This window comes from Petaurus breviceps, unplaced genomic scaffold, assembly GCF_028583685.1.
Source record: "Petaurus breviceps papuanus isolate PSGF00001 unplaced genomic scaffold, PetGlider_PUasm1.0 173, whole genome shotgun sequence".
NCBI classification, from domain to species: Eukaryota; Metazoa; Chordata; class Mammalia; order Diprotodontia; family Petauridae; genus Petaurus; species Petaurus breviceps.
In genome coordinates this window covers 387,780-402,685 of record NW_027185759.1, presented here as the reverse complement: position 1 = coordinate 402,685, position 14,906 = coordinate 387,780, and the positions used below count along the sequence as shown (strand labels likewise).

The window sequence follows — 14,906 nt, the reverse complement described above, 5'->3', positions numbered from 1 at the left end:
CAATGCCCGGCCAGTACCCATCCCACCATCTTTGTTTGTTTCAGCGGCATGTCTTTGCCTTTCTCATGAGGAACATGGAGGACGGTGAGGCTAGTGGCCAGCCCTGGTGGCGCCAGCATGCTGGATGGTCAAGAGGCTGTGGGCGGTCTCTGTCTTCCAGCTTCATCCTTCAATACCCTTGGGTTGCCTTGCCTCGAGGTCTCTCACTCAACTGGCTTTTCTTGCTCTGCTCCTCAGCCTCTGGAGAGGTGACCCTGTTCATGTTCTTCCATGACTCCTGAGTGACAGGTTAGACACTAGCCTCTAGTCTACACCAGGCTGGCTTTAAGCTGCTGTCTCTCCACACAGTGCTGGGATTGCTGGGATGGCATGTTTGCTGACAGAAGGGATCTCAACTGACCTGCTTCATTAAGCTTCCGTTGCTGTCCAGGGTTCTGTCCTTTTCCATTGGGGGCATCAATCACGTTTGAAATGGGTGAGGGTGGAGTCACCTTAATTACCTGCGATCTTCTCCTTTTTTCAGATTCTCCCTCCCAATTTTAATTTCGATCTGGGGCTTGGGCCATCATTCAGAATGACTCCCACCTCCATAAGGAGACATGCATTAAAATAGAATCCATTTCTTTTGGGGCGATGTGACACGGGCTCACTTAGCCTAGAACCCCCTTACTCTCTTCTTGAAAAAATGGTTTGTGTGTAAGCCGTAGCCCTTCTTGGGGACTTTCTGGCAGATACTTGTCCTGCCCCATGAGAGGACCCAAGGTCTGGCAGCAGGACGCTGACTCTATCCACTGTCCCATTTTCTTCTAGGAGAAGCCCTGGGCCATTCCCCTTCACCCAGCGGCATCTCCCCTCTCTCTGTTTGTGCATGGTGAGTATGTGCTCCAGTTTTTGGTCCTTGGTCACAGGACCAGGGTCTCCCATTCACGCCCAGAACCGCCAACACTGAAGACACTAGTCCAACAAGGCACACTTCTTAGTGCCGCCTCATGGCTCCCCACCCACCACTCTGCCACATCACTGAAGAAGGGAAGGGGCCCCTGAGTGGCTGAGGCTCTGTAGCCAAGGACCCCTCCCCACAGGGCTGGCCAGCCTCCCCCTTACTTAGCTAGGCTGGCTCTCAGGAAGGGTTCAAAGCCCTGAGGCACCAGAGTGGGACAAGGAGAGGGCCTCCATGATGGAGGCTCATTTCTGAAATGAAGCAGAAGGCAAGCTGAGCTTGTGTGGAGACTCAGCTGGGTGTACAGCACATCAGGCCTCCTGGCTCCCAGACAGGGGTCCTCCCCATTGGCCCACATGCCTTCTGAGAATTCTAGCTTGGAGAAGAGGCAGACATGAGACCTGCAAGCAGCCCCTCCCCCAGCCGGGACACCCCGGCCCCCTCCTCCAGGGCATCCAGTCCAGCTCTGCAGGGACAGTACCTAGGCAGCGTGTGGGCCCCGGATCTTCATTAATGAAGGAGACGTGGGTTTTCCATTCAGTCCACTTCACCTCATTTATTCTGTATAAACAACAAAGACAAAGCGGCCTCATTCCTGGCTGACCTTAGCTGTGCATGGCTGCCAGCTGGCCCCTAGGCTCCCCTTGACCCCTTCCCCCCTCGGGCCCGCGGGGCCTGGCACCCCACTGCAGGAGGCCTAGTTCTTCCATTACTAGCCGGGCCAACTAGTATGGGACCTATGGGACCTCAGTTCCCTCATTTGGAAAATGGGAACAAGGCCTATTGGGACAAATCATCGCACCTCTACCTGCTTCAGTTTCCTCATCTGTGAACTGGGGCTCACAATAACACCTCCCAGGGTGGTTGTGAGGATTGAGAGAATCCTTGTGAAGCACCTGGCGCTGTGCTCGGCACATAGCGGGTGCTGTAGACACGCCTGGGGCATGCCTAACACGTAGTAGGTGCTGTAGACACACCTGGGGCAGGCCTGGCACACAGTAGGTGCTGTAGACACACCTGGGGCAGGCCTGGCACACAGTAGGTGCTGTAGACATGCCTGGCAGCTAACCACACAGCTAACCCAATGAAAGTGCACGAGGCCCCTGCCCCCTCCCACCTGCCTGAGGCTCTTCCCTCGGCCCTTCCTGGGCACCCAGCCCTCAGCCCTCGCCGTGGGGCTCTGCCCCCTTCTGCTGTATCAGCTGTTTGGTCTTGAATTCAGGCTGAGAAAGATTCCCAGGGCTCCTGATGGTCTCAAGGGCTCTCACGGGCAGCCAGAGGGAAGATGGCATCCTGTAGTCCCTCCCTGCATCAAACCCAGTTTTCACGTCAAGCATCTCCTCCTTCCATAGGGGATGGTTTTTTTCTAAGGAGACCAACTTGTGGGACGTGCCCCTATGACCTCTGAGATGGGCCAGGCTTGGTAGAAAGGCAGGTGGACACTCTCATGGGGACACTGGACAAGTTGGCCACTGAGATGCACTGTTTATGAGGGCCTGGGCAGGAAAAGATAGCAGCCAACATCAAGAAGGCCCTGGGCATGTTGCCTGTGCCTCCGGCCTCTGTGTCTCGAGGACTCGGCAGGCCATCTACACCAGGTGCCAGCAGAGTGGGAGGGCTGAGGCAGAAGCCAGGACTATCCCATAAGGCCCAGGAAGCAGTTTGGCTTCCGCCCACAAGGGTATGGTCTCTACCTCACAGACCTTATTTGTTTTGTCTTTGAGTCCCCACAGCCCTGGCATAGTAAGTATGCACTTGCTGTATACACTCTAAGTAAGCTGTGTTAGGTTGGGCCGTTGGATGGTGGGGGACCCCATCTGCTCCCTGGTGGTACGTTATGTGACCCAGAAATCCCACCTCCTCCATGACTTGGGACTTCCCCAACTTGCTCACTGGTAGCCCAGGTCCATTTGTCCTTGGGGCAGGGTCTCTGGAAGGAATGAAGTGACCCTGGATAAGTTCCTTCCCTACCTGCTCAGGCCTGCAGCTCTCCCAATATGGCACCCCTCTGAACCTCTCCAAAAAGACACTGCTGGATAAGCCAAGCCTTCCCTTCCCCCCTGTCTTCTCAGGAATCATCTCATGGGCTGCTATGTTTCTCCCAGAGGGATGTCCAGCTGGCTGGGCCATGGTCACAGAGCAGATGTACTGGAGCTTGGCTCACTAGAGGAGGAGACCTGCCCCATCAGAAAGGGTTAACTGCACTTCTCGCCCTGAATGTGCTGAATTCATACCAAGTGCTAGCAGGTGGTAGGCGGGCACACAGCTGAGGTCTGTGCCAGGCAGAACCATAGCCATTGCTGGGGAATGGGGTATGGCAGTGACCTCTCCAAGTCTCCTACAATGGCTAGGATTGTGAAGGGCCAGACAATGGATCCCTAGGACCCTACCCCAGCCAGACCATGTCACCCGGGCCTCTGGGGCATAGCTTCAGACCAGAGAGAAGGCACAGTGAGGACCTTCCCCACCCCTGGGGAGCATTGGCCCTCAGTGTAGCGGCCAAGTCCTCCAAGCTCACACAGGGCCTGGAATCCACCAGAATTCACTTCTCCATAGACAGAAGGTGGACATGAGGCCAGCTGAGGGAGAAAATCCTCCCAGGAGACTTTTGGCTGCTATGAGGTCCCACTCTGAAGTCTGTTCAGAGCTAAGTGAGTGGCATTAGCTCCTGCTGCAGAGGGAGGACCCCACAGGGGCAGCCCTAAGGCTGGAGCGCAGACCCTGGGAAGGGATTCTTCTCCCCTCCCAATTGTGAAGGAGCTGGAGCCAGCAGAGGGAGGGAAGGAGGGTGGGATGCCAGGGGAGAAGTTTTCCATCCACTTCGTACCCCCCAAGAGCTGCTGCCACCCCCCAGGCTCCCCTAACACAGGATCTGGGGGCCACAGATGCACCTAGATCTCTGAGACTCCTTTGGGAAGGAGGCAGAAAGCCAGGTATGTGGAGACAGCAGAAACCTTTCACAGGCCCCAGTCACCAGGCAGGTGTCCAAGCAGATGCCCCAAGCAGGGCCCCCACAAACTCCTCTGTCTGGCACTGAAGTCCTTGGCTCTCCTGCCCCCCACTCTGGCCCACTCCCCACACCTGTGACAAGCTCCCTCCTCACCTGTGCCTGGCGAAATCCCCTGCAGACTCAGGTCAGGGCTGCCCTCTGTGCAGGCTGCTTCCTGACCCTGCAAAGCCGCTCCTCCCCCATACCTCGCGTTCTTTCTTACAGTCCAGTCTGTTTAGCACATGCTCAGGCTGCCTCCATTAGAAAGTAAGCACCTTGAGGGCAGGGATGATTGGCTTTGGCCTTTCTCTCCCTACTACTTTTCACGGCAACTGCACACAGTAGGTGCTTAATAAATGCTGACCTGCATCCCTCGGTAAGCATTTATTAAGCACCTACTACATACTGTGCTAAGCAGTGAGTGAGCCCTGAATACTGAGAAAGCCTCAACGATGAGCCACAGAAACCGGTGCAGAGCAAGCCGGCAGCTCAGAGCCGATGCCAGGCAGGGCTGCCCGGCACACTCACCTCAGACACAACCGGAAGTCTCCCTCGGCCACTCTGCACAGCTCTCCCATGCGGAACTTACTCCTCAGCCACTCAGGCAGCAACTTCTCAAATTCCAGAATGGTCCTGGCTCTCTGGAGAGGAGAAATAGGCACAGGCTGAGACCCTGGGCACCGCCCAGGAGGCCCTTGAGGGAAGACAGAGGGCCCAGCCCTCACAGTCAGTTCTGCGAGGACCAGAGGGGATGAGGAGAGGAGGCTGAAGATATTCCTAGGATCCTGAGCGGGCTTGGGAGCCAGGAGTGGGGAGGGAGAGTCCGGGGATGGGGAACCCGGCTCTACGCTGGCTCTCCCTAGGAGCAATGTGACCTGGGGGCTCTCTATTCCCACAACAACGAGGCTGGAGGCAATGGGGCCGTCCCCATCCAGAAAGAGGTGAGCAAAGTAACAGAGCAGGGCAAGCCCTGACCCAGGCTTGAGGATAACAAGCTCCTGGTCCAGGCTGGCTTCCCTTGCTGAGTCCCCCTGGTGGCTCAAGCACCAGCCACAGGCTCAGGTCTCCCTGTCTTAAGAAGCCTTCACTTGGTGCTGCCCCCTTCCTTCTGCCAAACTCCTGAAAAGCCCTGTCAACTCCCAGTCCTCTCCTCTACCTCACCTCAGCCCTGTACAGACCCGCCAGGGCTCTCTCCAAAGCCAGTGGCCCATCCTCAGGCCTCAGCCTTCCAGACCTCTCTGCACCCATCAGTGATTCTGCTCTTTCCTGGTCCTCCTCCTCCTCTATAGGGAATCTCTCCTTTTTGGCCCTTTCCTAGAACCTGGGCTTGCTCCTTCCCACCCCTACACTTCCCCCTGGCAATCTCATCAGCTCCCAGGAGTTTGTCACCCAACCCAGTCACTCTGCTGAGCTCCAGTCCCCTGCTGCCACACATTTCACACTCAACAAAATAGTCTTCCCAAGACCTAAGTCTGACCATAGGACTCCCCTTCCAAAGAAATACATCCTCAGGGGTTCCCTATCACTTCTGGCAGAAAACACTAGTGAGTGCTGGAGCCCTGCAAAGATGGCCTGCACCCCTGTGCACAGCTTTACCAGGGCCCTTCATCTCTTGCCCTCATGCCTTTGCACTGGCCGGTCCCCCTTCCAGGGATGCCCTCTCTCCTGGCCACCACTTGTCACAGTACTTGATTAAAGCTTAGCTGACTTCACCAGGAAGCCTTGTGGCCAACTGTTCTCTCCCTCCTCTAGGTATCTTGTATTCACTGAATGCTTTCATGGTATGGCCCCACCCTCACCCCGAATGTCAGCTCCTGGAGGGCAGGCATTGTTAGGTTTTCCTCTCTATTCCTGGACCTGGATTCGTGTCTCATATGTAACAGGCACTAGAAAGGGCCCCTTAGCTGAAATGGAAAAGCACAGGTGGTGAGGAGCTGCCCATGTCTTCCTGCACTTTGGTGGGAATACCATGAAGCCACACTCTCCTGCTGCTCCAGTTTTCTTAAACATTCTCTCTCTGAAAGGGCCATTGGGACACAATGGAAGGAAGGAACCTGGTTTCTGGTCCCAGCTTTCTTACAACCGCAGGCATCTGGGCCTCAGTTTCCCCACCTGTCCGAGGGACCCAGGGGCCACCCACCTGGAGACGCCAGATCCGCTCGCTCTCCTTAGAAATGTTCTCCACGGTCTCCCCCATCAGGGCGATGAGCATGTTCAGGAGGAGGACGAAGGTCAGGATGACGTAAGTGATGAGGAGGAAGAGGAAGAGGATGGGGTATTTGGAGTTCTGCTGGATGTTGAGGTCTCCCAGGCCGATGGTGAGCTTGAAAAGCTCCAGAACCGCGTCGCTGAAGCTTCCGTAGGAGCTGCACTCAGCGTTACTGTGGGGGCACTTCTCAATGAGGGAGGCAAGGGCTGGGTGGGAAGGAGGACAAGCGAGTTACCTTCCCTCCCCACAAAACAGGCCGATCCCCGGGGTGGGGACATCCCCTACCCCTGTCCGCCCCTTCCAACCCAGTCCCTGTCTGAGTTCAGTCATCACAGGAACAAAGAACATAATCCAGCGGTCAATGCAGAAGCCCCAACAAAGCCCAGCGCCAAGCCTGCGCAGGCGTAGGGGGCATTTCTTTCATTAAGTCATTTTAAGGCTAGATCCAAGCTCAAGCATTAGGATTGTCAGCCATGAAGAAACGCTGGGACCTTTCAGAGCTCTTCCCTGCGCACTAGAGCTCCGGGAAAGTCCGTCAGGGCAAGCAGGTTTACTTAAAAACGCCGAGTCAGGTATGAAAGTCATTGGAGCAAATCATTGCTTCAGCAAATCCTGTTGCTGTTCAGTCATGTCTGACTCTCTCTGACCCTGCTTGGGGTTTTCTTGGCAAAGATACTGGAGAGGTTTGCATTTTCTTCTCCAGCTCATTTTACAGATGAGGCAACTGAGGCAACCAGGGTTAATCGACTTGCCCAAGGTCACACAGCTAGTAAGTGTCTCAGGTCAAATTTGAACTCAGGTCCTCCTGACTCTTGTGCCATCCGACCCTAAATCCTGCCCATCTCATAAAGATCTGCTTTATAGCCTATCTCTGCCAAAAAAAAATTCCCGTCTACCTCGGGCCATTTTGTGCATGTGGCCTGGACCCTCTCACTGGCTCATACACGCCTCATACTGTGGTTTAACTGTTTCCAACGCTGATGTCTACCTGAGATTGCTCCAGCAGGTAGGAAGCGCCCCTAGGGCCAGGACCACACTCTCTTTCCCGTGTCTCACTTAGCACACTGACCCTAAATGCCAGCTGGGTAAACGGTCTCCATTAGATGCTTAGGCTGAATAAGTCCATCAAAGTCTTAATCTGAGGCCGAAGGACTTTTTTTTTAAGTTCCGATCACTGTATTATTAATTGGCTTCCTTGGTAATCCTAAATGCACTTGATTTTAAATAATTAAAACTCCTACTCTGGCTTTACCGGACTATCACACGCGCCCCCAAAAAGGTAAAAAACCCCTGAAATAGAGGAATGAGCGAGTACGTTGGGCCTTTGGGCTGACAGAAGAGAGCTTCAAATGTCCGGGCGCAGAGAAGCAGCTCCAAGGGAGATCCGAGCTGCGCCCCACGGGGGAGGGCGCTGCGCGCGGCCAGGGGACAGGTGTGAAACCACGTGGCTCCCTCTGCTTTGTACTGGCGGGACGCACCTGCTGGTCCTCGTGCCAGAGAGCATGCAGGCCCTGGGGACGTGATGGGGCGGAGCCTGCAGAGGAGGGCCACGCCCACCATGGCTCCGTCACTCCCCCACCTGGAGGTGGCTCGCTGTGGCATCCCAGGTTCCCCGGCACTGACTCAAATCCGACACCTGGTGCCAACTCAAGCCCCATGCCCACCTATCACGTGCTGTTAGACTCTATTCTACTATCCAAGGAGACTGAAGAAGATACCCAATCAGCCGCTTGCTGACTGACCATTATTACGGCTGAAAACGGGTCTTCGGGAAAGCTCCAAGCCGGCCCGAGGGGCTGCCCCTGAGCCAGCGGGCCCTGTGATAGGGGATCTGTGGGCCCCAGCAGGAGGTGGAAGGACGCTGCCGGCTCTTCCAAGAAAGAAAACTCCGGGACGCTTACCCACGCCGAATCCTAGTAGGAAGACGATGTACACGAACAGAAACTTCAGAACGTCGTGCAAAATGACCTGGAAGGAAGGGGACAGCGTGGAACGTCCGCCGCGCAGGGCGCTCGGAGAGCCTGTCTGCTCCCTCAGGCCTCCGGTCCCGCGCCCTCCTCCCTGGCCTCTCCAGCAAAATTGCGCGCCCCCTGAGGACAGGCACTTAGCTTCGCCACCCCGCCCCTGGAGCTCGGGACCCCACAATTCTGCACCCTCGGGCGGAGCGCTTGAGGACTGAGACTCAGCAGAAGCCGAGCCCTGACTGTCCTGAAGCTTCCCGGGCGCGCTCTCGCCTTCACACCTAACGTGGGAGGAGGCATCTTCTCCGCGCTGCCCATGGTCGGTGGAGACCCCACTCTATGCCGGGCCCTGGAGCAGCGCCCGGGCGGGGGGCTGAGCTTGGCGGCAGCTCACCTTCTGGATCATGACGCTGTACATGCCCATAGACTGGAAGCCTCGCGTGTAGTACAGCATGTTGGCCCAGCCCAGGGCCATGGCCAGCACCAGGCAGGCCAGGTATGCTTTGTAGGCAAACAGGTACAAGAAGACAGAGAGGATCACCAGCACGGCCTGGATGAAGCTGCGTCCGAGAGACACAGGCATGTGGTGAGGAATCCCGGTGCCACCAGGGACGGCCCAGTGCAGAGCCCCCGGTGGCATCTCCCCAGCGCCGGGACCCAGCACTGTGACATCTTCTCCCACCCCCACGCCTCTACCCAGGAGGTTCCCCAGGTCTGCCATACATCCTTCCTCATCTCTGCCTCCTCTTTTGTTGTGTTCTGTGCTTTCTTCTGTGTGGACCCCACCCCCACCCCCACCCCCATGCAACCTCTTCCAGGGAAGGGACTTTTCCCTCTGTGTCTCTGTTTCTCTAGCGCCTAGCACAAAATAGGTGTTTAATAAATGCTTGTTGGGTTGACTTGAATGGGCATGGGGCCCAAGGGTGGCTGGCCCTGGGCTCATGAGGGATGAGTGGCGCCCAGACCCCACAGCAGCAGGAGGGTTTGGGAGCTCTCCCTCCCCAGGAAGCAGCAGAATTCCCCACTTCCTACCCTCATGCCTCCTTCGCCCAACTCCTTCAGGGCAAGCAAGGAGACTGAAGGAACCACTGTTAGCAAAGAAAGGGCCATTCATTGCTGCCCAGTCAGGCCTCTGCTGTGAGGAAGTCACCAGACCTTTAATGGGGGGTGCCCCATCCCTGGCTTTGCTGGCACCATCAGAGGGTCTGAGAGTGGGGCCTTGGGACCAGAGAGCCCTTGCCCTGTGGTCTGGAAGATTCATCCCCCACTTCAGAGATGTCTCCCCCAAGACACCCTCCATGATTCCCCAGAGGGTTGCTTTTACCACGTATCTATTTGGTACTGACTTATATTGGGCTTGGTGCTTTCTCTGAGAGAATGTAGGCCCAGCACCCAGCATTGACTGCCCTCTTCCCTTGAATGGGATAATCTCTATTTATCCAGGCCTGGCACACAGTAGGCATTTAATAAATGCTCATTGAATTGAATCCTGCCTCCAGCATATGTCATGGGAGGCTGGGGTCCAAGAGCTCAGCAGTCCCCTAATCTGACTCGGAGATGACCCAAAATCCCCGAGCTCCCAGGTTCCTGACAAGAGGCCTCTACTCGGAAGCCTCTGACAAGGCGGCCCCTCTCCCCTTCCTCTTCTCCCACCAATTGTCTAGGAACCAGACTTGCAGCCAGTTCCTAGTCCCTCCGGGACCCCCCCCCCCCGGCTTCTCTACTCAATGCTAAACACTGGAGCTCCTCCAGCCTCCTCTGCTGGCCCCTCACCAAGCATCGCTCCTAAACCGTGAGGCCCAGAACAGAACCTGTACCTGATGTATCTGCTGAGGCCTGACAGGGCCAGGTCAGAAGGACCTCTCTTCCTCAGCCCTTCCCCCACCTTAGCTTCCTCATTACATTGGCGACCCCTCCAGGCCCCCTCCTTCCTCCACCTTCGAAGTGGACTTTTGGGTCTCAATATGAGACTCTGTGCTCATAAAGCCTCATCTTCTCAGACATAGTCTGAATCTCTGGCCCACTCCCAACTTTGGGGGTCCTGGCTCTGTCGTGCCATGTACTAGCTAGCAATTTCCTGCCACCTGCAAATTTGATAGGTTTGCCATGGATGTCTTCATCCAAGCCATTGATAACCACGCTGAATGGCATAAGGTCGAGCTTGGATCCCTGGGTGCTCCCCGGTGACCTCTGAGCACTAGTGGCCAAGGGAGAGACCATGTAAACCAGAGCATAGACCTCTAGAGAGCCCCTGTCCGTGGCATCCCTTCGACCTATTTACTTTGCTAAGAAATAAATCCCCCAATGATATTTGGCCTGATCTGTTCTCAATTAAGGTTCTTGTGATCACTGCCTTCCTTTTCTAAATGATGACCACCCGTCCCTTTAACAATATGGTCTAGAGTTGTGCCAGAAATCAAAGTCAGGGTGACTGGTCTGTCATTTGCAAACTCTCCACTTTTCCTTTAGTTGAGCATCAGAATATTTGCCCCTTTTGAAGCCTTTGGCTATCCTTCCCTCACCTCTCCTTTACAGGCTTTCACAGATCACTGATGGGGGCTCAGAAATAGTATCCAATCCAATTCAGGCAACATCTACTGTCTGCTCTGGGCAAGGCCCTGGCATGGATGGGAGGGATATAAAGGTACACTCCCACCTGCCCCCAGCCTGGCCCCCAGCCAGGCAGCTGGGTAATCTCGAATCGTCCCCATGTCCTGCTCTTCCTGTCCCTTTCAGGCCATGGATCATAACCAAATGAAGGTGGGAGTCTCTCTGCTTCCGTTCTGCTGTCTGTTATCATTATTCCAGCCTCAGTCCTGCCAGCCCACCACCTGCTGACTCTTCTCAGACCTCCTCTTTACACCTGCACAGCCTTAAGAGGAATCCCCTGTGGGTGGTCCCTAGCTCCCCTTCCAGACCCAACTGGCCTTGAAACAGCAGCTGAGCACCTGCCGCTGGTGCCAGCATCACAGAACTGGGTGATGCTTCCACACTCTCCCTCTATTACCTGTGCTTGCCTCCCTCAGCTACCGCTGCCTCTCTCTCCCCAGCAAAGAATCATCTTCCACACATCCCTCCCCCACAAGCTGCACTCCCTGGAGCACACTTACAATGCAAAGTGGAACCAGGCATCAGAGAGGATGGACTGCAGGTCTGAGGGCCTCAGCAGGAAGATGGCGATGCCCTAGCAGAGGAAGAAGAAGCCCCCAGCTGAGGAGCTCCGCAAAGCCCTTTCCGGGAGGCTCTGTGTCCCCCCATGGCGAGCGGTGTGCTGGCCCCAGGCAAGGACCTCACAAAATCAAGGGAGACAGCTGTGCTGATAAGCATAATATGGGCCAGAGGTCGCCGGGCACCAAGGAGACATCAAACAATTCTAGGAACTGGGGGAGAGGGGTAGGGAGTGGAGTCAGGGAGGGCTTCGTAGAGGTGGCTGTGCCTGAGCTGAGGGAAAGCACTCTGGCAGTGGGTGGCAGCTTGTGGACATTCTCAGAGGAAGGAAATGACAGGTCAAGTTCCAGGCATGGTTGAGCAGGGATGGATGCAGCATGCATGAAGGGCAGGGGAGGGAAGGGGACAGATGGGAAAGCAAGAGAGAGTGGAAAGGGAGCCTGCCTTAGTTTACTCATCTGCAAACTAAGATGTTGCCTCCAGTATGCATCTCCGAGTTGCAGTGAGCATGGGGTGAAGGTTTATGCAAACAACAGAGAATTAAGAAATATTCTTGTCATTAATTTGCTCTTCCGCCCAGGGGAAACTGAGGCCCAAAGCGATAAGGAGACTTGCCCAACTTCTCTCACAAAGTTGGAGGCTGAACAGCTGACCTCCTGACCTCCCAGCTCCTCATACTTCCTCCCTCCTGAAGGCATTGGTTACCATACCACTCCCATGCTGCAGATAGGAAGACTGAGGCTCAGAGTGCTGAGAGCCCAGTGCCTCAGATGCCTGGAAACTTAGAGAGATGGGAGCTTATCACGCACCAGCAGCCCTTCCAGTGCCATGGAAATGCCAGCTTTTGTTAGCATCACCCGTGGTGGCCATGCTGGGAGGAGAAGACAGAATTCAGCCCTTACTCTGGGTAGGCAGACAGGGTACAGGCCACTAACCTCTTTCACAGAGATGCATGTGGCCCAGATCAGCACAAACATCCTCCCGATCAGCTGCAGCCATCCCATCTTGTGAGTCAGGGCCAGTGGATGTGGCAGCACCTGGGGGGAGACAAAGGGAGAGTGTCAGGGTCCTTTGGGGACTTTCTGCCATGCCAGAGGCCTACCCACAGGGAGCCAGCCTTTGTGATGGGGCCCTCCAGAAGTGTTTAGGACTGGTCTCAGAGCCTCAGACAAGCTGAACTGGGAGGGATCTCAGTGGCCTCCAACCCCTTCACCCCCAAGGCAGCTTTGCATTAAAGCCTCCCACTCTCTGGGGAGTCAGGCTCCTGTGGGACAACTCTCACTGTCCCTACTGAACCTGTCTGGCATCAGCTCAGGGTCGAGTCCTCTCTGTTAGCACTCTTTTAGGGGTTGGACTAGACTTTAGAGAAGCCCCCAGACCCAGAGAAGAAACAACTTTGGCCCATCCGGCTCTATCCCAAGACCACTCTCTCCATGAAGAAAATGGAACGACTATTGTCCCCTCACATTCCCAGCTTCAACTCTGACCCCTCCATCCATAAACACTATTGTGTGAATGACCCACTTTGACTTCCCCACTGTGTTCACACCCATTATCTCAGCATCTCTGTAGAGCCTTCCAACAGCTCCATAAGGCAAGGTGGACATGGACAGCTCTAAGCAAACATGTAATGCCACAATGGATAGAGTATTGGGCCTGAAGTTGGAAAGCCCTGAGTTCAAATCCAGTCTCAGATACTAGCTGTGTGACCCTGGGCAAGTAACTGAACCTCAGTCTGCCCCTTGCCTCATCTGTAAAATGGGGATGATAATAGCCCTGACTTCCAGAGCTGTTGAGAGGATCAGTAAGACCACACTTTCGAAGTGCTTTGCAGAGTTCACAGAGCTCAGATAGAGGCCAGCTGCTATTGCTGTCGTGACTTCCCATTTTGTAGATGAGGGGCAGTGACTTATCTTGGCTGCCACACCAGTGACCCCAGGCTTTGGCATTTACAGACTGCTTATTTTGCTCTTGTCAGGATGTTGATTTATAATCACCTGCAACATGTTTTCTTTTACGAATCTTCTCCTCCCCCCACTTTACGGCAAGTATAAAATCCTCCGTCTTTTAAAGACCTTTGCGGCCTGGCTGTCCCTACCTCCTTTTCCAGTCTCCTTACACTTTATTACCAACTTTACTTTTAGATCCAACAATACCAGCCTCCTACCTTGATTGGCTCAGAGTGAATGTAAACAGCATTTGTTTCTGTTTTGGCCAGACTCTGAGGGTCTTCCCTTCCCAGACTGATTTTTTCTTTATTTTTTTTCTCTTTTTGACTAAGTAAAGAGGCCATTCTCTGCCTCATTTCTTACCTAGCCTTAATCACTGAATGGGTGTTGCCTCAGTCAAACCGAGACTTGGGAAAGACCTTAGTTTAAAAAGGCTGGGTCTCCCACTGCATCCAGGGCCATCTCCATTGCCCTGATCTGTATGTGGCCACTGGGTCCAGATGGCTCTGGAGGAGAGAGTAAGGCTGGTGACTCTGTGCAGCCACACTCAAGTCCAGTTCACTTGAGAATGAAGGACAAAGAAACAACAGTCAAGACCTGTACAGAGTCTGACAGAGCAGCCTGAGATACCCTCTGTGTGACATGTAGGGGTCTTGTTTCTCCAATTAGACCCTGACGTCTTAGGTGACAGGGTCCTGTGATCTCTGACTGCACGAGAGGGAAGAAGATGCTGTCCAAGACATGGCTGCCATTTTGCTCCTGAATTGGTTCTTTCACCCAACCCTTCGGTGCTCTTGCTGCCCAAGACCTCAGCCAGCTTCCAAAACAACCTGGAACTCTCACACTCTTTTTTTTTTAAAGCAATCGGGGTTAAGTAACTTGCTCAAGGTTACACGGCCAGGTGTTTCTGGGTGGGTGCTGAGTGTCTGAGCCCGGATTCGATCCACATGTCATCCTGACACTGGAACCAGTGCTCTTACTCGCTGTGCTACCTGGCTGCCCCCTCACACTCTCTTAATACAACCCCCCATGGCTAGGCTGGGCTGGGCGGGGCTCATGGCTTCCCCTTAGGGACACAGAGGTGACCCTTAATAGGACCTGTGCATGAAATCGAGTGGAACGGAAAGAACTCGAGATGAGAAGGGGCTCGATTGGCTTACACTATTGTTCAGGAATGACTGCCGGCCGGTGGAGATCTCACGTACCTCCTCCTCTCGAGGCCGATAGTAAGAAACCAGGGTCAAGGTGATGTTATAAAAGAAATAGAAACAGAAGGACGTGAAGAACATGTATTTAGCAAATTTCTTCCACTTCATTCGCAGCAGAGTGTGCAGAGGCTCAAGGGTGAGCATTTCATGGCGGTTCTGTGGCCAGGAGATGAGAGAGACAGGAGATTCGTCAAAATAGGCCTCAGAACTAGGGATGTGGCAGGACAGATACACTCACACCATGCAGGCTGCTCCCCCACTCAGCTCCTATGGTTTACTTTTAACTCTGTGGGATTCCCTGGCAGCTTTTGGGGATGTAGAATGATATTTAGGGACTTTAACAGAAATTTCTAATCCCAAATCAGAATTTTCTTACCTGTAACTGGGACCGAGTACTTGAAATCAGGCAGCAGGAGAAAAGCAGAAAAGCAGCAAAAGCCCTAAGCCCTTAGCTGGGCACTCTGCTGGCTCCCTGGCTGGGC

At 54.6% G+C, this 14,906-nt stretch overlaps 1 protein-coding gene across 1 annotated transcript in view; it reads right to left on the bottom strand.

The window, feature by feature from the left end:
- The window catches only part of LOC138157617 (transient receptor potential cation channel subfamily V member 3-like), a 42,558-nt gene that overhangs the window by 4,333 nt on the left and 23,319 nt on the right, over positions 1-14,906 (bottom strand). Inside the window, exons 10-17 of the mRNA XM_069083248.1 lie at positions 14,377-14,580; positions 12,203-12,304; positions 11,210-11,283; positions 8,494-8,659; positions 8,040-8,106; positions 6,070-6,344; positions 4,458-4,570; positions 1,422-1,501 (exon numbers count right to left, since the gene is read on the bottom strand). Coding sequence (XP_068939349.1) covers positions 1,422-1,501; positions 4,458-4,570; positions 6,070-6,344; positions 8,040-8,106; positions 8,494-8,659; positions 11,210-11,283; positions 12,203-12,304; positions 14,377-14,580 — 1,081 coding nt within the window. The remainder of the gene's footprint in view (positions 1-1,421; positions 1,502-4,457; positions 4,571-6,069; positions 6,345-8,039; positions 8,107-8,493; positions 8,660-11,209; positions 11,284-12,202; positions 12,305-14,376; positions 14,581-14,906) is intronic.